Source organism: Macaca fascicularis, chromosome 2 (assembly GCF_037993035.2).
Source record: "Macaca fascicularis isolate 582-1 chromosome 2, T2T-MFA8v1.1".
In the NCBI taxonomy this organism is placed as follows: Eukaryota; Metazoa; Chordata; class Mammalia; order Primates; family Cercopithecidae; genus Macaca; species Macaca fascicularis.
This window is the reverse complement of record NC_088376.1, coordinates 18,463,913-18,489,494: the sequence shown is the minus strand read 5'-3', so window position 1 is coordinate 18,489,494 and position 25,582 is coordinate 18,463,913. Positions and strand designations below refer to the sequence as shown.

General features: G+C 36.2%; 1 protein-coding gene across 28 annotated transcripts in view; it reads left to right on the top strand.

Annotated features, from left to right (window-relative positions):
• RBMS3 (RNA binding motif single stranded interacting protein 3) overlaps positions 1–25,582 on the top strand; it is a 1,486,333-nt gene that overhangs the window by 1,396,577 nt on the left and 64,174 nt on the right. For 9 of the 28 annotated variants that reach the window (XM_005545572.5, XM_005545568.5, XM_005545567.5 and 6 more), the window contains one exon: positions 2,622–2,669. The exons of the other annotated variants lie outside the window; for them this stretch is intronic. In XM_005545572.5, coding sequence (XP_005545629.1) covers positions 2,622–2,669 — 48 coding nt within the window. The remainder of the gene's footprint in view (positions 1–2,621; positions 2,670–25,582) is intronic. 28 annotated transcript variants of the gene reach the window in all.

Sequence of the window (25,582 nt, the reverse complement as noted above, 5' to 3'; positions counted from 1 at the left end):
AAAGACTTTTGAAGGGAGTCTTAGAAACAATAAATGAACTGGCATTAAATGTAAGTCTAGTGGTATGAGTGTGTATTTGTAAATATTACACTTTTGTTGTTTAAAAAAATGAATTCGGAATTCAAATAAGTTACCGCCATAGTAAAAAAGCCTCAATAGATAAAATGCCAAAGAACATGAACAGATAGTTGATAAGAGTAAATAGAATGCCAAGGAACATGTACAAAAATTATAATCAAAGAAACAAACAGTAATCAAATATACATGTACATATATCCCATCAAATAAAGCTATCAAAATGCAGTACAAATTGCTAATGAAGGTGTAGGAAAATAAGTGTTCTCTAGCATTGATTACTTGATGATAGGAATCTCAGTTTGTGTAAGTACCAGTTGGATAGCAAGGTAGTCAATTGAGATACTTCAAAACATTTATACTGACTAAAAAGAAGTTACAGTTTTGAGAAGCTCGTCTATGGAAATATTCTAAAATATCAGAAAAGTAATTATACCTCAAAAATACTTGACACAGTGCTCTTTATAATGTCTAACAAAGAAGAATAATTAAATATGTCATAATCCATCCATAAACCAGAACGTAATGCAGCATGAAATCATAAGAGTGTTAAATAATTAGGAAAAAGTTGATTTATAATGTTAAATTTTAAAAAATTGGAAGTAAGGCAGGCTGTGGTGGTTCATGCCTATTACCACAGCACTTTGGGAAGCTGAGGCAGGAGGATTGCTTGAGGTCAGGAGTTGGAGACCATCCTAGATAACGTAGCAAGACCCCATCACAATAAAAAACAAAATTGAAAATTAGCTAGGCATTACATTATTGTGTGCCCTATAATGTAACTACTGAGGAGGCGGAAGCGGGAAGATAAATAAAGCCCAGGAGTTTGAGGTTACAGTAAGCTATGATTGTGCCACTGCATTTCAGCCTGAATGACAGAGTGAAACCCTGTCAAAAGAAAGGGGGGGGGGGTAAATTTGCATGTGCGGAGTTCAATATCAACTATAAAGAAGTATTATCAGGCCACAGAGAAATATAAAACAAGTGTGGCTATTTCCAAGTGATAGGATTAGGAGTAACGTGTATTTTAATCATTTTGCTTTTCTACATTATCCAGCTATTCAGCAATAAACATTATTGGCTTTTATTATTTATTTTAAAATGTTATAAATATATTCTTGGAAAATGACTAGTAGCATGGTCCAATAATTAACTTTTTTTTTTTTTTTTTTGGTTTGGAGTGGTAATGTGTGATTGCAATTTTTCAAAAGGTACTAGGAATTACTACTATTATTTAAAAATTTGGAAAAACTTTAAAAATTATTCTAATTATTCTAGATTTGGGGATTATAATCAACTCAGTAGTTCAGGTACCTGTTGCAAGAAACAAAATAACTCATGTGTCTGGTTTATTTGCATTTGAATCTTTTGATCATATTTGCTTTTGTTGCTCAAAGTGCCTTGCAATGTTCAAGTTCTAATCTGTCTTCTCACATGCCATTTGCTCAGGAGAGAGTGATTAACCTTTTGTGGCAAGGAGATGAAAGTACGAAATACGTGATAATCCAAAAGTTGTCACATGGGTTGAAAAAGAAAATTTGGGATTTTTGCTTTTAATAAAGGTCATATAAATGGAATAAGAGTCACACAAGAGCATCTCTTTAACCATGTGTTGGCAGTTGATTTGAATCTAAACAATATCAAGTTTCTTTTAGAGTTTACCCCTCCAAGGGGAGTGGGGGCAAAATTAGAATTTTCCATTTTTAGAAGGGGACCCTAGGCCTATGCCATATGGCAATCTCCTTTTTAAGATCCCTGGCTAAAGAAATTCCAGTGAGTCAAAAGCTCTTTTTTCATCTTTAAAAAAGCAGATATATTTTGTCCCATGTAACACCTAATTTTGAAATGATTGCCATGTAGTTTAATTAAGCTTTATCTAGAATTTGACACCTTCAGTGCTAGGAGACTTGGGATAAAGATAACCATCATGTTCAATAGATTCTGTTCTGTGTATCTCTGCTCCCACAGTTACAACACATAAAGCTTTTTGGCCCTGAGGCGAAAGCACCCTCTGCTCTGCCTCACTGACAACCACTGGGATCAGAGCTGGAGCTGAGTGATACATAATGAAATTTGCCTTCAAAATGTGGTAGCCTCCATAGAATATGAGAATGTACAAATTTTTTATTTTTCTCTTTTAAATTTTAGTTCTTTCTTTTGTTCTCCAGGACTTTGTTTGATATCATGCTCTGGGCCCCCTCTAGATGGGCTGCCTTGTAGAACTCTTTTGTCAGCCAGAGAGGGTAAAATGTTTATATTGATTCCCTAAGGGAGGTACCAAACAGGCTGTGGAAGATGCTAATGTTTCAGTACAAACTGTACTGTCCCAGCAAGTCTAACGGGACCTAATCACATGTACGGTATTGTGGTTATAGGGACCATGGTATCAAATGCAAATGAGGAATCATTATGCCTTTACTGCTCTAAGGCAGGGGGGTCAGGCAACCATATGACACACAGCGGACTCTTCCACGCGTTAGGGCTGATTCTATTTTATTTTCTTTTGTACTTCATTGCATTCTTTCTCATGCTCTTTTCATTCAAAGATTCAATCCCAAGACAGGATTATGATACTCCACCAGCTGTTGTGTCAGGTAGGAAAATTCTCATTCTTTTAAGACTGGATTGGAGGGGAGAGATGGAGGTTGCCTGGTTTTTTCCCAAATTCTTTAAAGCAGTGATTCTCAACAGAGGTGGGTGCAGGAAATTTGAATTCCAGTTTGGAAGGGGGCCTGTGTAGTTCAGAAACATAAACTTAATATTGTAATTCTGTTATAAGTCTCGAAAATAAATGTGTTGCATTTTAAATAGAAAGTAAAAACTCAAAGCCATTTTGTCTGTCAAGGATACACAGAAGATAGAGTCTGTGTTCTGTGTATCAGTGATTCTCAGTGTTAGACACGGTCATCAAATTCCTGAAAAGTGGGAAAATAATTTTATGTATAGCAAAAGAGGGCACAGGTTAATAAAAAAAAAAATAGTTTGAGAAGCACTGCTTTAGAGACCAGAATTCTTCTAGATTGGAAAATCATCCCATTTGCTTGCTCAGCACCCTGCATAGGGTCTGACACATAGTATGTGCTCAATATAATTGTTTGTTGAATGAATCAAAACTTCAGATTTGTTCCCAAAATGATTCTTTCGGATATTGAAAGAAAAGCTGCCATTATTCCATTTATACAACAAAGTGGCAGAGGTTGATTGGAAAATATGTTAGTGTCTTGAGGGTTTTAATTAGCAGTATTTAAGTTGTTTCATGAAATTTAGTAGTGCAGTATGTCATAGGATATGTCTATGTAAAGAGGTGGATTTTTATTTTGAACTGCACAGATCCTCTTGTGCTTTCATTTTAATTTTGAATTTTGACTTCTTGCAAAGAGAAAAATGGGCACAATTTTTTATTTCAGTTAATTTTTAATTAAATACTGGCAATCTGAAGAGCATGAATTCTTTGATTCTTTGATTCTTTGACATGTCAGACAGCAAAGTCATAAAATACAAAGACAAAAATGCATTGGGAAGACAGAAGAAGAATCAAAGGTCAGAAATAGACTGAAAGACCCCATGGAGCAGTTGAATCTGGCAACCTGATGGTGGTTTTCAAGCAGGGGAAATCTTGCTTTTAGCCACCTGTTTGCTTCACCCAGCATCTGAAGGGTAATTCTTTTTTTAATTTTTATAGCCTTATTTAGTTATGTTCCTGGCTGAATACTCATCTTTAAACTTCAATTAATAATGTCCCATTGAGGAAAAATAATGGCTTTTGGTCCTCTTCAAGGTCTCTACAGTAGATTGCCACTAATGAAAATATCACTTAGTTTTTCCCAAAGTGTATTTCCTGTCATATCTTAACATGCCAATTTCATTTAGGGTTTAGGGCCCCTGGGAAGAGACAGTATTTCATACATGGTACTTTTGATTAACAAGATACATCTACTCTTGATAATTTACCAATATTCATAAAAATAAAAGACACAAACTGGAACTTACCTTCAACTAGGTTTCCTGATTTTACTTTCAAGAACATAATGGAGAAAGCAAGCAAATCATTAAAAGTACTTATCAGATGTCAGTCATAGGTCAGGCTCTACGTAAGTCGATTGAGGCAGAAGATCTGGCTGAAAATCTAGGCTCAGGAGTTCTCACCTGATTGCATACACAAGGCCACTGAAAGTTCTAGAGCAGATGAGCGACTTGATAAAAGCAATGCTTTAAGAAACTTAATCTGAAAATTTTGTGTGGTCTGGAGCAGGAAGACATAAAAATCACATGGAACAGTTAAAAAGATTAGATATGATATATTGTATTTATAATAAAAAATCATCCTAGGTTCCCAGCAGTGGAGTAAAAAGGAAAGGACCCAATATAGAGTTAATATGAAATTTGGGAGATTTCACAGTTATTTTCCCCTTGTAAGATTTAATTGATAGTTTGAAATAAGTTTCACAGACTTCTTTGATCTACATCTAAATAGAAATAGACTTGCCTTTCCAAAATGCTTGTTAATTGGCTGGTAGGACAACTTCAATGACTTTTCAGAAATTGAATATGTTTTTCTCACCCCTTGGCCACATCAGGAAAGTGAAACAGGAAATAGCATTGTAATATCTCCTTCTAAAATCTTCCAATATGTCAATATTGGACAGAACAAATAATCATTTGCCAGTGTAGAATCCAACTAAATTGCTTTAATTTATTGAAGCTGAGATATCTGCTTGATAATTTACAGATACATAACTTAATTTCATTCAATCAATATTTCAACATTTATTGAACAACTTCTGAGTGCTAGACACTACACAAAAGTACTGGGGACACAAAGATGAACAGAAAATAGACCCCTGAGTAAAATATATATTTTTGTCCGGGTGCGGTGGCTCATGCCTGTAATCCCGGCACTTTGGGAGGCCAAGGCGGGCGGATCACGAGGTCAGGAGATGGAGACCATCCCAGCTAACACGGTGAAACCCCGTCTCTATTAAAAATACAAAAAACTAGCCGGGCAAGGTGGCGGGTGCCTGTAGTCCCAGCTACTCGGGAGGCTGAGGAAGGAGAATGGCGTGAACCCGGGAAGCGGAGCTTGCAGTGAGCCGAGATGGCACCACTGCACTCCAGCCTGGGCGACAGAGCAAGACTCCGTCTCAAAGAAAAAAAAATAATAATAAATAAATATATATATATATATATATAAATAATTATACCACTTACTATGGTATAATAGACTGTTATAACATTAATAACAACATTTATTTGTGTTGTTATTTGTGATGTTGAATGCATAAAGTACAGAGAATCAAGAATCTAGAAAGAATATTTGAAATCCTCAGGAAGACAAATACTATTTGGTTTTCTGTGTAGTATTAAGTGATGTCAACTTCTGAGAGTGAGTGAGAGATGGCACATAGTAAGGATTTAAGAAGAACAGAGATTTGGAAAACTATGGCATGAGAAGGCCAACTAACAATCCATAGAATTTTGAGGGGTAGCAGTGGGGGTTCATTTGAAGCTATGGACTATGTATTTGTGTGATTAATCTGTGAGGATATTTGATTTTCTGCGGTCGTAATCAGTAGCCAAGAAGGCAGACAGGTGAATTAATGCAGGGTTAGTATTTACTAGGTGAAGTGAGGAAAAGGAGAGTGTGCAATTATGACATTGGCAAGAAAGTAGTTGAGTGGCAAACTGGATTTAAGGAAAAATAAAGAAGGAAGAAAAAAGAAGGCAGTGGTGGATGAGAGATAGAAAACAAAATATAGAGATAAGCAGTTTTAATGAGATGTACAATGTAGTTAGTAAAATAGTTGGATTTAAGATTTTGGATAATGAACTATTTCTTGACAAACTTTGAATCATGGGAGCAGGTGACCACGGTGAATTTGAGGTGAAAGTGACAGAAGTTAAGGGAGTTAATTAATGTGAACATAAAAAGTGACGAATGAAGTGAGGGTATTTTTGCATATTTTAATTTTGTTTTGTTTGTTCTTTGCCATTAATACATTATACAAGGCTCAAGAATATTTAGGAAGAATCTGAGGTAAATATTTAAGCTTCAACAATGAATATGCCTTAAAAGTAATAATAATCTGGGAAGAAAGAGTTAAAGCAAAAGTGGTGATGTTCAAAAGAAAGAAGGAAGCTTGGGAAACAGAAGCACCTCTGATTTATTTCCCTGGAGTCACCTCTTCTTGCCTACATCTCTGCGAGGCCTTACCTAGCTCATTTCAAGGAGAGAAGACAGAAGGCTGAAACTGCCCTCTACATTTTCACACCAAATCAGGAATCTATTCTCTTTTTAGTATTTCTTTTCCATAACAACTATAACTCCTTTAAAACTCCTTCTCTCTTAAGCAAATGTTAGTGAAAAAGTATGTAAAGGCATAGTAAAATACCATTTTCTATACATGGTTGGGTTTTATGAAACACTTATGAAAACTGAAGATAATTTGTAGTCAAATTTTTATTTCAGTTGTTTTGAGCTTAATTTCCTTGAATGACATCAGCATGAAATCAAGCAAAAGACTACTATCACCAGAGAACTAAAGGGGAATCAAAATCTATCCTCTTTTTCTAAAGAGCTTTGAGTTCAGAATTTGAACCTAGGTTTGAAAAACAAGAGAATAAAAAAGAAGAGAAAAACGGGGCCTGAAAAATACACTGAAAAGAACCTGTAGAACTTGTGGAGCATTTTCATTCTTTGCTCTAACCTTTTATGCACCAGCTGAAATAGGCTGAAATAGTGTTATCAGTACAACTTCATGATGAGATTTCACAGAAAAAGTTTGCATAAATCACAATATACTGGTCCAATAAGAAGTTTTTAAATCTCTGATTTCTAACCATGGAGCTGTGCTCTACGAATAAAGTGCTTCACTGGAGTACTTGATGCAATTAAGACAAAATTCACTGTTATGAACAGCATGCAGTTTCTCACATTGTTTTTGTTTCAGCAATCTAAGTTGGCATTGGAAAGCCTCATTCATTTGGAATTTGTGATGTCCAAGCAAAGATTTAATTGAAGCCTATTTTTTTATGCTGCATCTTCGGTGAGAATTATTGTGTTAAACTATCCTCTATTATCCAGAGGAGGGAGAGGCACAGTATTTTAGCTGCTTCAAAGAACAAGAACAAGACCATCTTTCAAACTCTAAGCGACATTGGTTTTCATAGATTCCATGAGCTAATTACAAATAATTTCCATCTTTTAATTAAAAATTAAGTCCATTAGTACCTCCAATTAGGAACAATTAGCTATTAAATTGTATTTATTGTAAAGGACCTGACACATTGTTATGTTTCCCACAAGCCACACATGAAAATCAATTTCATTTTTTTTTTGCTCAAATACTGTGCATTTATATTGACTACAAAACTACCTTTCTTTAAATGAATTGATTTTTTTCTTTGTAATAAGTTCTTAGATTCTTTGTTCCACTTATTCTTCATTTATTCAACTAATATTTACAGAGCACCTACAGTGCTACAAAAAACTAAGGGTAGATCCATTTCTTGCCCCGAAAGAACAAAGATTCTAACATAGTCAAAGGATATACAGAACTGTCACATAACATAGTACATGACAGATATCATAAGAGTGGTCTGCAGAGCGGGACTTTTTACATGATATTTGTGCAAGTATTTGACGAATAGGCATGTGCACGCTGAGTTATTGTGTTCCTGCTGGTGCATTTATTTTGTTTGCTAAATTATAAAAATTGAATCATTAAGACTTTTCCTGTGGGACCATAATTGTTATTTATGTATTAAAGTAGGAAACTAGATTGGACTAATATGTAAACATAACTGTTATTTAGCCCAGGTTGTTTTTTGTTTTCGTTGTTTGTTTTTTCAAAGGATGGGTTAGGTGAGTGTAAAATTCTATGCCTTATCTTCTAATCCAGCAAGCATTTCCTGTAAAGGTCCAGATAGTAAATATTTTATGCTTTGCAAGCCATATAGTCTGTGTCATACTATTCAACTCTGCCACTGTGGCGTGAAAGCAGACACAAGCCATGTGCAAATAAGTGAGCATGGCTATATTTCATTAAAGCTTTATATGCAAAAATAGGCAGCAAGCTGGATTTGGTCTGTGGGCTATAGTTTACCTACCCCTGCTCTCTCTAGTCAATTTATTTTTATAAGTATTCCAAACTAAATACTCTCACTGATTTTCTTTGTAATACGTATGAAGTGCCCTTAAAATTAGCATTTTTCAGCTTTTTTTATTTCATAAAAGTGTGTACAGAATAATTGATTATGGTAGTGACATACTAAAACCCTTTAAGAGTGTTTATATTTTATTAATTTTTAAAATTTTTCATTATATATTGGTCTTCTAGGACTTACAGCAGCAACAGGGGATCACCAAAACCAGGAAAATCAAACATATATTCTGTTTAATATCCTCTTGGCAGCCTTTAGAATCCTATACTTTTAGAAATTTAGAGAAAAGGTGAGAAATATATCATCTCAAAAGATTTGTAGTAAAATATATTTGACATCTTTGTCACACCACCTGAGGTGGTTTCTCTGTTACTGTTGTGGTTGTTGATTAGTGTACACTGAAATTACTCTCGATCTACCAGTATTTTAGCTATTCTGTTTCCCCCTGGGTAACTGCTTCCCTGAGTACTGTGTGCTGCTTTGCAATCCGATCATAAGTGAAAGCTTTCCTGGTCTTGTCTAAAAGCCAAACACTACACACGGCAAGCCTGGGATGGCCGGAGATAGGACTACCCTCTGTGGCAAGGTCAGAGAAAGACAACGCTTGGTGATGCAGCACACACATCAAATCAAAAGGCAGCTTCTCAAAATGCTTTCTGCAGTAGACTCTTTCAGTGAGTGGCAGCAACTGACTTAAAGCATCCCACAGCAGCAGCACACAGCATCACTTAGTGCCTCAGTCATCTACAAAAGGGCAGAGCCTTACATAGTATGCAGCAGAGCACTTTCAAGACAACAATGGACTCTAAAGTAAGCTAATTGCATGTGCAGGAATCCACACATCTGTTACTGAAATCACATGGTTCCCTTTTTAAATCAACAGCACACAGTGGGCACTTGAGGAGCCTGTCAGAGAATATAGTCATGAATTGACTATGCATGATTCAGCCCTTGCCAGAGGCATGCCAGCGACATCTGATTCTGGAGAGATCCTGCCTAACAAACATGTTAACAGTTCTCTAGACTCTATGTTAAATTAGTTTATCAGAATGCAAAATGCCTGAACCATGTAATTGGACATCCCTATTGAAATGTTTTCTCTCAGTTAAAATGTAACGTTTTAACCTCTTCTTTCTTAGAGCAGTGATACATTACACGAACATTTAAACAATGTTACCAGCCTTTTGAGAAGCCACAGCAAACATAATTGTCTGTTATTTTACCCAACGTCTTTTATATAAAGAAGCAAATGATTAATAGATCCTTGAGTTCAGTGTCTCAGCACATCTCTCTCTCCAGATGAACGAATATATTTATTTTTAGCTGACAATGTAAAATACCAAGCTTAATCTATTTCCCCTTGGCCTTGGTTTTCAGGATAGTTGGAATTAGATGGAGTATATTGCAAATGTTCCTGGTAGCATGTTCTCTCTATTGCTTTTAACTGTTTGTTGATTTGCTGGTATTTTTAATTGTGCTTCTTAAAGCAGGGCTTGATTTTGTAAATCTTTCACAAATTCAACATTGAAGTACAAAGCTTCTAATTCCTTTAGCAAAAACTAAATAAATAAATACTGTTGTGCTAAGGGAAGTTTGTGTGCTAAACATGTTAGGGGAAAGACAAAATGAAAGATGATTTTGATTATGTGATCATCTTATCTAAAAATTTACCACCAGAAACTGTTTGTTTTCATTCTCACACGTGCAATTTTGAACAGGAAAAAGTATGGTAGAAAAAATCAAAATGATTTTTAGAATTCACAGGGTGTATGTGACTTCTGGGTCATATTATTTAATAATTATTTAACAATTAGAGTTACCTAAATTTTCTGAAGCTTACTTTTTCCCTCCTTAAGAGTAGAGAGTAGATAATCTATTACCTCTTTATGTATACACAACAATACAAGGATTAATTGAAAAGATATGTCCAAAATACCTAGTAAGGGAGTGACTCATGATCGATATTAAATAATTGAAGCTTCCTTTCTGCTTCCTTTCTTTGCATTCAGGAAAGTGTTAGGACTTTTTGAAGAATCACTGATCTTATATTTGCCATATTAGATTAACTGATCCAAAGAAAGGGGTCTTTTGAAATAGTTTCCAAACTCAATATCTAAAAATAAAAGAAATAGAGAGTTAATTATGTTATCTTTCTTATTGGCCAACTATTATGATATTAGGTGAATTAGTATGAGAAATATAAATATTTGATTACAACATGAAAAATAATGTTTATAATGCACAGTGAAAAGATGACAAAAGTGAACAATTGTTATGATTTTGAGGTCTAAAACATACACATGAAAAAATCTAGAAAGAAATGCATAAAATTATCATATATGTTTTCAATTTCTATTTCCTAAACTTTTTGAAATGTTGCTTTGCTACACTTATAATTTATTAAAACTTTAGTAACAGTCTTTGAAATGGCAACACTTTTAAGGAGACATTTATGTACCAGAAAAACATGACTGTATGAAAATGAAAATAAAGATGATGATGATGAGTGTGGTGATTATATGGATGATAGCGGTAGCAGTGGTAACCGCTAACATTTTCTCCACCTCCGCTCATCACATCTCTACATTATGGCATTTAGGGCAAGATTAAGAGAGACATTATATCTCTATATAGAATTGGCAGAATTTTTGAGTGATTCTATAATCTAAAGTCATTAAATTTTATGTAAATCCACTTTCCACCTACCAGAAGATCAACATTTCTATAACCGATTGTTAATGCCATTTTTCATATTGGAATCGCATTTCAAATGATATATTGTGTTTCTTGCATGCAGCAATTGTAACAACCTAAAATCTTCCCAGTTTATATTATGTGAGATATCAAGGCCCTTGTGGTTTACAGAATTGGTATGACATATTTGAAAGGGGACCATATATAATACACTTTTAATTACATATTATGTCGAACTTCTGCAAATTAAACTGCTACTGTATACACTTTTTTCTTTTTCTTTTTTTTTTTTTTTTTTTTCTTTTCTGCTTAAAATGAAATCTGCCATTGAAGGTAGTTTGTTTCCCTGAGCTATAATTACAAAATACTTATACTTACCCAATCAAGCTGATATAACTTCTAAGTGCTTTTGCCACCCAAGATATTATTTATTCTTCCTTCTTTTCTACCACTAAGTTTTATTTATTTTGATCATGTGGAATATATCAGTATATTATGTTTTATCCGGCAACTTTATGTGCCTGCTCTGAGTCTAGCAGTCTGCCCAAGAGACTCTGATATGGGAATGCAAAGGACTCCAGATCCAGGAAATATGAATTTCATTCATAATTGAGCAGTTACTTTAGCAAATAAAAATGAAGATTTGGTAAAAATTATTGAGATTTTTGAGATATTTGTTCTGGAGGGTTGAAGCCTACTAGCCAAAGAAAACCAAAGGTCAACTATAGTCAAACATACTTAAGTTAATTAGCTTGCTGAAACAAGAGAGAATCTATACCAGCTGAACCATGGAACATCTCAGAAAAGGAAATCTGGAAGGGCTTATTACAGAATTGGAGCTCGTGTAATATGACTTAGGGAAGGGCGTGAAGAAGTGATCATTTATTCTGCATTGAGTGATATCTGGAAATGAGGGGCAATTGAATGATTGTGTGTCTTAAGTGTTATTTAGTAGTTGGGAGGAAGAAAGACAGGCTGGAGTTGTCACTGGCAAAGATGCAGCCATCATTAATGTTAGACAAAAAAAGGATGTTTGATTGTTTTGGTTTGCAGAATGTACCTGTCTCTCTTTTATCCACCACAGTCCTGAGTGGCCTTGTCTGATAATTGTTGATAATCTTCGAAAATTGTTTAGTTAGAAATGCTATGACCTTGCAAAGAGCTACCAGCTAATTAAAGGTAATTTGAAAGATTTCCATAAATTCTTTCCTTATCTCAAGGGCAATTATAATATTGCCTAACAAAAATATAGCAGAATATTAAATGTCCTTGATGAAATATAAATGCAAACATGAGAGAAGGCAAAATGGTGTTTTATTCATCACATAGTATTCATCACATACATACTATGTTCTAGGCACTGAGTGCTTTACGTGGATTGATTTGTAACATTTGATTGTCACAATCATTCCACAGGGAGTTTCTTTGTCCTCTGCAAATTGGTTCTTTATAGGCTCAGCTGCACCCACACTCATATTTATGCTCCTTCAGCTGTTTTAACCTTTTTCACCTTCTTAAGTTCCAAACACGAGTCTTGCCATTTATGATAAAAAGTGACTCTTTCTTTATGAGAAGATCAGTACCACATTTTATCTGATCTTCAAATGTTTGTTTCTTCATTTTTCCCTTCTTTCTATCTTCCTCTTTTGTCAAGCCATAGTCCTCTTTTTGTCAGTGTTAACTCTTCCTTCTAGGTTCTTGATTTCATCTTTCTCAATCTGTTTTTATGGTCTTATAGCATTGATTGCCCTCTATCCCAGATGCACCTTCTTCAATACATATTTATTCAATGATGATTTTTCCTATGCTTAATGAAATGTGTAGATCCTTTCTGCCTCAAGATTCTCATGGTGCTGGTCTTACAACACTTTGCTTTTCTTCATTTTTTTTCCTCAATGACATCATGTGCTTCCTCACTTTTAACTTTTATGTAGATGACCTCCAAATCTATATTGCTAAATCCAGTCATCTATTTTGATTGATTTTCATGCCAATGTTTCCAACTACTTCCTAGATATCCCCATCCACTCTTACCTGGCCCGTTTATAATTCGAACTTCTTATTCACAATTCCAGTCTCATAATCTTTCTTCTCAATCCAGTTTCTTCTGCAGACTTCCCTAGGGTTCAAGCAAACCTCTATAAGCATTCTTTCTCTAAGCCAAAATTTTTTAAGTGTAGCTACAAGTTTAAGATTGTTAAGAGTCTTTGACAGTAGCTTAGAGTATAGCTCTTCTCTTTGGGGTTAGAGCCATATGATTTAATGTTATACTAAGCTTGGAATAGGATAGGAAATTTTTTACAAATTGGTGAGTTATTTTTCTTTCAGCCAATGTTGCTTAAAACCTCAGAGGTGTTTTGGTGCGCTCTATGCCACATGCAATCTTCCTTTTTCATGTAGATTCTATTTCTACAATGTATTTTGAATCTGCTATACCCATTCCATTCTATTACCCAGGTCCAGGCTGGGTTCTTATTACATTCTAGTTTTATTATTTCAGTATTGTTTTGGTGTCAACACCTAGCACTTCTCTTTCCTATTCATCCTTCACACACATTCTTGAATAAATTTTAAGATTAACGTTTAACAAATTTTATCTGCAAGAATTTGTTAATAGAACAATTAGGAGTTACCTTAGTAGATAACTATTCCTACCATCTGATCACTGCCAGAAAGTAGGATACAGATCAGATTTCTGAATCTAAAGTCATCTTTTCTAACACCAGCCCTCAAACTCGTAACCAGTATATACCAGAAATGTAATACTAGTCAAAGCTGTAGTTAGCTTACGGAGATTGTTCTACAGGGAGGCAGGTGTAACGACTATGTCATACCGCAGAACCACAATATGATGATAGTTGCTAGTTGGTCTCTGAATAAGAGGAGACCTAAAATTTTTCTAACTGGAATATTGCCCTTCCTGCAGCTAACCTCAAAGTGAAGGGGTATATGTGTTGAAAGGAGTCAGTGGGTTCTCCTTCTTCTTCACTTCTTCCATTCGAGACTATCATCCAATGCCAATTTCAGCTGACAGTTTAAACATATGGACCTGTGTGTACCCAGCAGCAAAGAAAGCTACATTCCAAGTACTTTTCAAGAAGCATAACAATTTCAAAGTCACTGCCACTCATACCTTTCAGAACCATGACTAAGAGAAATGATATTTTTGGAGAAATATTTGGATCTTATGCAGTATATCCATTTTCCTTGGATATTCTAAGTTAGATCCTTGGATCAAGCTTTAAAAAAAAAACAAAAAACAAAAAAACTGTTTTACCTGCATGACTGCATTCCACTGGACCCCTGAGAAACAGCTCTGCATGAAGTATGCCTTGGCACAGTACCATTTGTTTATGTTTGAAGGACACTATAATAAATAGCCCTTGGAAACTTGCTTTGCTATATTAAGGCTGTTGTTCATTAGACTGCATAGTGTCTGCTCCTTTCAGATTCACAGGAGAAACATCTCTCTTCCTTCCATATTAGGAATCATTCTTCAATGCACCTAGCTTATTTTCTTACCTAATGGACACAGCGACTTGTATAAATCATTGCTAACTAACTCTGATAACGTTTTAATAGCATTTATTTAATAAGCCTGTTTGCTGACTTCATCTTACTCTCTTTCTCTTCACCTCATTTTTCTCACTTATTTCACACTGCAATATTTTATACAACCTTGGAAGCTGCCTTAAATAGTTTTGAGCAGCAAGGTGGACTATAATTAAATAAATTCGGGAAATAGAAATGACCAGTGTATTATTTTTCTTTGTCAAGAGCCACAACTCAAATGCTACGAGAATTAAGAAGAACTCATCAGCCTTGTGTTCAAGGCCTGCCACAGTATAATCTTCAAGCTACTTTCCCAACTAGTTTTCTTTCTATCCACTTCATGACTCTTCTTTCACTAGTCACAGTTATCTGTAGGATGTGTTTAGCAGAAAGTGCTTGCTTTCTTGTCTTTGCTCATGCTCACTTTCCACCTGGAATTTCTTCCCTGCCACACCTGCCATCTCCGTGGATTGAATCTTACCCATCGTTAATGATCTATCTCTTCTGTGAGTTTCTGTCCAATTTTCACACTTTATTTTGAAAACTCTCAAAGTTCTCTGTTAGCACCTGATGAATTCCACCTTATGTGAGATATTTGCACATTCCTCACTATCTTCTCTCCAACCTACCTTTAGATTATAAGTTCCTGGAGGTTTGGAGATCAAGGCCTCTGCCATTCGTTTTATCCCTTATGGTATTAAAGCTCAAATTTTTGATATAAATAAATCTTTAAGTAAGAACTCATCCTCAATTATGTACTTCAATGTTGGCTTTTACTCTTAATAAATGTGGAGAAAAAAAGCGAGGGAAGGTAATACTAGGCTAATCAGATGCCTGAATTTTCTCTCACAGTTCTAAAATTTAAAAGTATCTTTTCTAGAAAGTTACTCTAGGTAACTGCTATCCCTTGGCAGGACTAGCAGAATATCCATCTAACTGGTCTCACTGATTCAAGCCTTCTTTCCACTCAATTCATTTTCTCTACAGCCCCAGATCTACCTTTCTGAAACAAACATGACATGTTTGAAATCCTTTCACAGTTTTCAGGACATAATCCTCAGTCTTTAGCCTGTGCAACAAGGCCCTTCATGATCCTGATGCCTCCTTTTTCACATTCATCTCTTCCTACTTCTGTTCTCCCGCCATAATGAACTGCTTTCAGTTTCTGGGATGGGACTAGCCTGCAGGGTCTTTGCGTAAGTGGGAATAGATAAACATGAACAAATCCTCTATCTAGAATGTGTTTCCTTTACTCTTCAACCTGCTAATGCTGGCTTGTTTCACAGCAATTGTCTCAAATGTTTTCTTCTTCTTGGAAGGCTCCCTTATCCTTTTGTCTTGTCTTAGAGTTTTCTATCCCCTTAGATGTCTGGGAATATCTTTATTGTAACATTTAGCACACTGAATCACCATTTCCAGTTTATTTATCGTTTCTCCCCTCTAGAGTAAAGGCTATAAACTCTTAGAGCAAGGACTACTCATATTTACCTTATTTCTCCATAATCCAGCAACATCTGGCCCATGGTAGGTGTTTATTATAAATATTTGTTGATTGAATAAATGATACCTATATGTTAAAATGCTGATTTGCTAGACACACATTCTACATAATCCTAACTTTCTCCTCAAAAGATTAAAATAACAAGAGGAAAATAGACTCAGAATTCCCAAGAAGTCTGGAAATGTGAATGAACAACTAAGTATAGAGAGCTTTCTGAACGGGATAGGAAAAACTCATGACAAGAAAATGGAGGTGGGAGGATGTGAAAGGATTTGGAGACAGTAGAATAATTGGAAAATTATTCTTATATGAAATAATTTAAAATATTGGTGGAAATCTACAATGTGTCTATTAGAAATATGAATCCCCTTCAGCAATGTTACTTATCAGAAAGGTTTCATTTTCTTAATTATTTTCCCTAGATAGCCATCATATTCATTTATCTTACTAACATCATCATAATTGATTCCCCAGTGTCACCTTGTGAAAGTACTTTTTTACCCTTTTTATTGCCAAGATCCCTCATATGTACACCATTGCAAACATACACTGGTCCCAATGACATCGCATCTTTGCTTTATTTTAATTTTTTTAAATAGATTCTGCAATAGCCTATGTTATGCCTTTTACAGATTCTCTGGACACACATCAGGTGCCTCACCATCATGGTTAATGGTAATCAGAACAACTGAAGTCTTTTAGTTCTTTTTCATTAATGAGATGGAATAGCACCATATTCGGTCTGTTAGTGATACACTATTACATCGAGAGCTTACTGAAAAAATGCAGTCAGCCTGTGTACATAGAGCTGGTTTTCCTTAAACAGAATTTTCAGCCATGATCAAACAAGGCACCCTTTCATCTAGCAGAAAAGTTCGCTCTCTTCCCCTCTTTCCTTCTCATTTGTTTTGTCCTAATTTTCCCAGACAGTCTGCAAGGAATTTAATGTTTTCTAAATGACATTGAAAATTCTTGCAGATTAGGTATTCAAAGGGATAAAATATCAATTAATCTTTTGAAAGCCTTTCTTTTTGATTGTTCCTGTCTGTGGATTTCAGTTTCTTGAATTCCTTACTCTCAAAGAAATGTTTTTCCCTGTGATTTTTCTCATTATAAAAGTGGATATAAATGTAAAGTAAGCAGTCATTCTAGGTATTTTTAAAATTCCTTTAGCATTCATGCAGAAAAATCTCCCCTGTTACCTTAATTCCTTCAGGAAAGTATGTTTGATTGATACCCTTGAACTTGGCTAGTTTAGGCAAAATTTGAGAGTTTTTTTAATCCTCTAAACTCAATTGAATTATATTAGCCTTAGCTTTATAAGGTGCCTGTTAGCATTAAAACTCACACTACTGGCATTTGTGCTTATCAACCAAGCCATTTAGACTTTAAGTTCATTTGAAGAATTAAATTAATGTGATGCTAAAGTGTCTACATGTGTATAGGGCCCAGTTCCTAAAATAACTTTTCTTAGGAATCTCACCAAGAGTGAAATGCTGTTATTTGGATAAAGGAAAGTACATCAACTTCACAGGCCTTATTCTAGAATCAGTAATTTGTGTGTTAAAAACTGAGTATTAAAGTAGGCAATATAGCTGATGCATTCTTGTTAAATAAGGCATGAAAGTTCAGCTTTTGTGTTCATTTCTGCAGTGGGTTCCCTTCATTACCTCTTTCTCACCATAGTCCATTCCTGAGTGGCCAGACATAATGAGAAGACATGAGAATTTGACAGCTCAATAGAAGTACTTCATCTCATCTCAATGCTGAGCAGGCAGCATATGGTGAAAGAATGAATACAAGTTTTGAAGAAGATGAGCATTTAAATCCCAGCTCTTGAATGGACTCTGTGTATGGGTTCTCTAAAGCTGCCTTATTGTCTGTAAAGAAGATAATGACAGTACCGACAGAGATATACTACGAGAGTCAGATGAGATATTGGCATAGTCATAATAGATATTTAATCTTTCCCACATCACAAGATTCCAGGTTTTTGACTTAGCATTTTCAATTTTTTAAACCAATAGTTCTCAAACTGTGGTCCCAGTCTAGCAGCACAGCATGTCCTATGAGCTTGTTAGACATACAGATTCTCAGGCCTTGACCCAGATCTACTGAACCCAAGAGGGTTGGGCAGGGGGTGAGGGTAGAGGTGGAACAATCTTATTTTTAAAAAGCCCTCCAGGTGACTCTGGTGCATGACTCTGATGATGAGATTGAGAACCACTTAAGCCAATCAGCAAATCACAAACATTGGCTGTGTGTGAATAGGGAAAGGATAAAATGATTAAAACAGTGGGAGGTATATTAGTTCATTCTCATGCTGCTATGAAGAATTACTCAAGACTGAGTAATTTGTAAAGAAAGAGGTTTAATTGACTTAGAGTTCTGCAGAACTCGGGAGGCCTCAGGAAATTCACAATCATGGTGGAAGGGGAAGCAAACACGTCCTTCTTCACATGGCAGCAGCAAGAAGTGTCAAGCAAAGTGGGAAAAGCTCCTTATAAAACCATCATATCTCATGAGAACTCACTATCACAAGAACAGCACAGGAGAAACTGCCCCCATGATTCAATTATGTCCTACCAGATCCTTCACACAACATGTGGGGATTATGGAAACTACAATTCAAGATGAGATTTGGGTGGGGACATACCCAAACCATATTATTTCACCCTGGCCCCTCCCAAATCTCATGTCCTTACAATTCAAAACACAATCATGCCTTTCCATAAGTCCTCCAAAGTCTTAGCTAATTCCAGCATTAACCCACAAGTCCAAGACCAAAGTCTTATCTGAGACAAGGCAAATTCCTTCTACCTATAAGCCTATAAAATCAAAGCCAAGTTAGATATTTCCTGGATACAATGGAGGTACAGGAATTGGGTAAATATACTCATTCCAAATGGGAGAAATTGGCCAAACCAAAGGACTATAGGCCCCGTGAAAGTCCAAAATCCAGCGGGGCAGTCAAACCTTAAAGTTCCAAAATGATCTCCTTTGACTCCATGTCTCACATCCAGGGACGCAGAGCAAGAAGTCCATGGCCTTGGGCAACTTCACCCTGTGGCTTTGCAGGGAACAGCTCCCCTTCCAATTGCTTTCACAGAGACTGGCATTGAGTGCCTGTGGCTTTTCCAGGTACACAGTGCAAGCTGTTGGTGGATCTACCATTCTGAGGTCTAGAAGACAGCGTCCCTCTTTTCACAGCTCCACTAGGCAGTGCCAAGGGGGGACTCTGTGTGGGAACTCACACCCTATATTGCCCTTCCGCACTGCCCTAGCAGAGGTTCTCCATAAGAGTTCTCTGTCCCTACAGCAAACTTCTGCTTGGACATCCATATTTTTCCATGCATCCTGTGAAATCTAGGCAGAGATTCTCAAACCTCAGTTCTTGACTTCTGTGCACCTGCAGGCTCAACACCACGTGGAAGCTACCAAGGCTTGGTGCTTGCACTCTCTGAAGCCATGGCCTAAGCTGTACCTTGGCCCCTTTTTAGCCATGGCTGGAGCAGCTAGCACAGAGGTCATCAAGTCCCTAGGCTGCACACAGCAAAGGGACCCTGGACCTGGTTCAGGAAAATATTTTTCCTCCTTGGCTTCTGGTCCTATGATGAGAGGGGCTGCTCTGAAGACCTCTGACATGCCCTGGAGACATTTTTCCCATTGTCCTGATGATTAACAGCTCCTCATTACTTATGCAATTTTCTGCAGCCAGCTTGAATTTCTCCCTGAAAATGAATTTTTCTTTCCTATTGCATTGTCAGGATGCAAATTTTCCAAACTTTTATGCTGTATCACCTCTTGAATGTTTTGTGGCCTAGAAATTTCTTCTGCCAGATACCCAAATCATCTCTCTTAAGATCATAGTTCCACAGATCTCTAGGGCAGGGGCAAAATGCCTCCAGTCTCTTTGCTAAGGCATGGCAAGAGTCACCTTTGTTCCAGTTCCCAAGAAATTTCTCATCTCTGAGACCACCTCAGGCTGGACTTCATTGTCCATATCACATCAGCATTTTGGTCAAAACCATCCAACAAGTCTCTAGGAAGTTCCAAAGTTTCCCACATCTTCCTGTCTTCTTCTGAACCCTCCAAACTGTTCCACCCTCTACGTGTTACCCAGTTCCAGAGTTGCTTCCACATATTCAGGTATCTTTACAGCAGCACCCCATTACGCGGTACCAATTTACTATACTAGTCTGTTCTCATGCTGCTATGAAGAACTACCCGAGACTGGGTAGTTTATAAAGGAAACAGGTTTAATTCACTCACAGTTCTGCAGGACTGGAGAGGTCTCGGGAAACTTACAACAATATGGTAGAAGGTGAAGGAAATATATCCTTCATATGGCGGAAGGGAGAAGAAGTGCCAAGGAAAGAAGGAAAAAAACCCTTATAAAACCATCAGATCTTATGAGAACTCACTCACTATCCTGAGAACAGCATGAAGGTAACTGCCCCCATGATTCAATTACTTCCCACCAGGTCCCTCCCACAACATGTGGGGATTATGGGAACTGCAATTCAAGAGGAGATTTGGGTAGGGACACAGCAAAATCTTACCAGGAGGGAATTAAACTGACAGTAGACATTTTAGTCTTGTGTAGAATGTTAATTATCCTTTATCAAACTCCTTCCTTCCAGAATTATTTTATATATATATACGTCTTTCTTTTATGATTTCCTTCCTTTTGCATGACTTTTTTTAAAGACTGACATAATTTCACTTAGGTTGGAAATGAGTGTATTGGTCCCCCTTGGAGAGAAATAAATAAATCCCTATTTGAGTTTATCAAGTATACTAAAAACTACCAGGATAAAATGATATATATAGGAAGTCCTAGAAAAAATGAAATCCAACGATCAGCACCTTTGCATAGTGTGTGTATCCACTGTGGAATAGTTGGTTATAACTTTTAGAATTCTAGAGGTCTAAAACCAGCATGATAGCTCAGTCTTCATCTCTTGGTCTGAAGAGGAGGGAGCCACAATGGTTTATAAACATAACTGCACTGAGGTGGGGTGTATGGGTATGAAATCCTAGTGTTTCTACATGGTTACTTTATACAGGTTTTACTGAGTTAAAGCTGTTTTTAATATGGGTCAAGACTCATGTATATATAATACCATGCCAACAAGCGTCTGCCTCCCTAGCATGATCCTTTCAACCTCTACTAATTAGGGCAGTAACTAAATTGGCCCTCTTTATTTTCCACTGGTGTCAATACCAGCTAAGAGGATTACATTGTGCTTTGATATTAAGACTCTTTTCATTACTGAAAGCATGTAATCCTGATTTTACTTACTGTTTGTATTTATAAAATATATAAAACCAGAAATAAATTTCTCAACTGAGGCCCAAATGTCACAGTCAAGTTAACCTACCTTGACTACTGATTCACTTTGACTCACAGCTAATGAGGACAGCTCCTTTTTTTTTTCTATTTTTCTCTCAGTGCCTGTAGAATAAATCCTACATAGAACTGGAAATAGATTTTATTGTGCATATATTTACTTATCTCCTGTGCCCTTCACACTGCGTCCAGTTCTGTTTCCCCTGTGCCCTTCACAATTGCTTCCAGTTACTTTGGGGATTTTTTTTTTTTTTCCTGTTTTACTTTCCTGTTCAGAATGCAAGATAAAATCCCATGGAAAAATGATCAAAATGCAAAATACTCAACACAAATTTATAACTTAAATTTGATTTACCTTTTGGTCATATAGATTTCCTTCGGAACATATTTAAACATCATTTCCCAAACATTCCCTAGAGTAAGAGATCTGAAATTTTGTAGCCTAGTAAAATCACCATGTGAGCATTAAATGCCCCAATGCCCAGGCCACAGTCCAGGCCAATTAAATCAGCATATCTGTGGGTGGATCCAAGCATCAGTAGTTTATTAAATCTTCCCAGGTGATTACAATGTAAAGCCAAGTTTGAAAGGATCCTAAAGGATTCCTCTCAGTCTTATGAGATATTAGTGTTGTACTTAAACAAACAAAAAACTTCTAAGATTTACCACCTTTGGGAAATATAGCAGACTGTTTTTGTCTTCTTACAAACACTTAGAGAATCACAATAAACATTTTTGCATTGGCCAGGCTTGGTGGCTCATGCCTGTAATGCTAGCACTGTGGGAGGCCGAGGCAGGTGGATCACTTGAAGTCAGGAGTTTGAGACCAGCCTGGGTAACATGGTGAACCCCCCGTCTTCACTAAAAGTACAAAAATTAGTTGGGTGTGGTGGTACATGCTTATAATCCCAGCTACTTGGAGGCTGAGGTGGGAGAATCATCTGAACCCTGGAGGGAGAGGTTGCAGTGAGCCAAGATCCCACCACCATACTCCAGCCTAGGTAACAGAACTAGGCTGCACCCCTCTAAAAAAACCAAGTACATTAAAGACTGAGTATATAAAGAAAGAAAATGGGTGTAAAGAATGAAGGAGGACAAGAAAATAAGTAATTCACACCTCCAAGAAAAACTGAAAACCTATTTAGCTTGGCTTATTTCATCACATTTCAAATTTGTTTACTCAGATTTCATTGTATGTAGAACACATGTAAAAAAAGTTTATTGGATTTTTTTTATTGGAACACATCTATTTTCTGTAATATAATTCAGAAAATAGAGATTAAAAGGAATCCACCATGAAGTGTGTTTCTGAAATGCTTATTAAAAACCCAGTTATATCAGATCTTACTATACTTTGTTGTCATATTTGATATTTAAAATAATGTGTGAAGTATAACATAAGACTTCAGAAATTATGTGAAGTATCTAATAGAAATAGGGTATTTGGATCACAAGCACCATATGAAATTTAGTTTTAAAATGTCAGTCTTCAAAAATTAACAGAGCAGAAGGATTAAATGAATGGTATGTAGAGGACTGCAACATTTATTATCACTGGAAAGGGAAATCCAATCAGGTAAGATAGTAGAGTGGTATGATAGAGGATATACAGTACCAGGATACATTAGATCTAGCGGCATGTGCAGGATAAGCTCAAACAAACTGGTTAGTCTGGGACTATCCAATATCCCCTTTCTATTATACTCATTCACCATTTTATATTCTCCTGGACTTTTCTAAAAACTTTTTTTTTTCCTGAACTTTATAGCTCTGGAGCCTATCTAATCAGTTCTGGTCTACAGTTTCTTCTTTCCTTCATGAAAACTAACTGGTAAACTTTTCTCAGGATTCTCCCAACTCCTTCTTGGGGGCCAATTGTATGGTAAAATACTAATTTCTGAATGCATTAACATTTCTTTTTAATTTTCTTAATTTTATTTTATTTTTCCATAAGTTATTGAAGTACAGGTGGTATTTGGTTACGTGCGTAAGTTCTTTAGTGGTGATTTGTGAAATTTTGGTGCATCTATCACCCTAGCAGTATACACTGCACCATATTTTAGTCTTTTATCCCTCATCCCCCTCCCAGTCTTCCCCCCACTTCCCCAAAGTCGATTATATCATTCTTATGCCTTTTTGTCCTCATAGTTTAGCTCCCACACATCAGTGAGAATATACGATGTTTGCTTTTCCATTCTTGAGTTACTTCACTTAGAATAATAGTCTCCAATCTCATCCAGGTCACTGCAAATGCTGTTAATTCATTCATTATTATACTACAGTTTCTTTATCCACTTTGATGATTGATGGGCATTTGGGTTGGTTCCATGATTTTACAGTTGTGAATTGTGCTGCCGTAAACAAGCATGTGCAAGTATCCTTTTTGAATAATAATTATTATTTTTTGTCTCTCGGTAGATACCCAATAGTGGGATTGCTGGATCAAGGTAGTTCTACTTTTAGTTCTTTAAGGAATCTCCACACTGTTTTCCACAGCAGCTTTACTAGTTTACATTCCTACCAGCAGTGGATTACTGCACCCATGCCAACAGTTACTATTTTTTTTTTTTATTTTTTGATTATGGCCATTCTTGCAAGAGTAAGGTGGTATCACATTGTGGTTTTGATTTGCATTTCCCTGATCATTAGTGATGTTGAACATTTTTTCATATGGTTGCTGACCGTTTGTATACCTTCTTTTGAGAATTGTCTATTCGTGTCCTTGGCCCACGTTTTTATGTGACTATTTGTTTTTTTCTTACTGATTTGTTTGAGTTCATTGTAGATTCTGGATATCAGTCCTTTGTCAGATGTATAGATTGTGAAGATTTTCTCCCACTCTGTGGGTTGTCTGTTTACTCTGCTGACTGTTCCTTTTTCGGTGCAAAAGCATTTTAGTTTAATTATGTCCCAACACTTTATCTTTGTTTTTATTGCATTTGCTTTTGGATTCTTGGTCATGAAATCCTTGCCTAAGCCAATGTCTAGAAGGGTTTTTCCAATGTTCTTCTAGAATTTTTATAATTTCAGGTCTTAGGTTTAAGTGCTTAATGCATCTTGAGTTGATTTTTGCGTAAGGTGAGAGATGAGGATCCAGTTTCATTCTCCTACACGTGGCTACCAATTATCCCAGCACCATTTGTTGAAAAGGGTGTCCTTTCCCCATTTTATGTTTTTGTTTGCTTTGTCAAAGATCAATTGGCTGTAAGCATTTGGGTTTATTTTTTGAGTTCTCTATTCTGTTCCATTGGTCTATGTGCCGATTTTTACACCAGTACCATGCTGTTTTGATGATTATGGCCTTATAGTTTAAAATCAGGTAGTGTGATACCTCCAGATTTTGTTCTTTTTGCTTAGCCTTGCTTTGGCTATATGGGCTCTTTCTTGGTTCCGTATGAATTTTAGAATTGTTTTTTCTAACTCCATGAAAACGATGGTGGTATTGTGATGGGGATTGTGTGGAATCTGAATATTGCTTTTGGCAGTATGGTCATTTTCACAATATTGATTCTACCCATCCATAAGCATGGGGATGTGTTTCCATTTGTGTCATCTATGCTTTCTTTCAGTAATATTTTGTAGTTTGGCTTGTAGAGGTCTTTCAACTCCTTTGTTAGGTATATTCCTAAGTTCTTTTTTTTTTTTTTTTTTTTTTTTTTTTTTTTTCCAGCTAGGGGTTGAGTTCTTGATTTGATTCTCCACTTGGTTGCTGTCGGTGTGTAGAAGAGCTACTGATTTTTGTACATTAACCTTGTAATCTTTGATCAGTTCTAGGAGTTTTCTGGAGGCGTCCTTGGGGTTTTCAAGGTAAATAATCATATTGTCAGCGAACAGGGACAGTTTGACCTCTTCTTTACTGATTTGGCTGCCCTTTATTTATTTCTTTCATCTGATTGCTCTGGCCAGTACTTCCAGTACTACGTTGAAGAGGAGTGGTGGGAGTGGTAATCCTTGTCTTGTTCCAGTTCTCAGAGGAATGCTTTCAACTTTTCCCCATTCAATATTATGTTGGCTGTGAGTTTGTCATACATGGCTTTTATTACATTAAGGTATGTCCTTTGTATGCCAATTTTACTGAGGGTTTTAATCATAAAGGGATGCTGGATTTTGTCAAATGCTTTTTCTTCATGTATTGAGATGACCACATGATTTTTGTTTTTAGTTCTGTTTATGTGGTGTATCACATTTATTGACTTGTGTATGTTAAACCATCCTTGCATCCCTGGTAGGAAATCCACTAGATCATG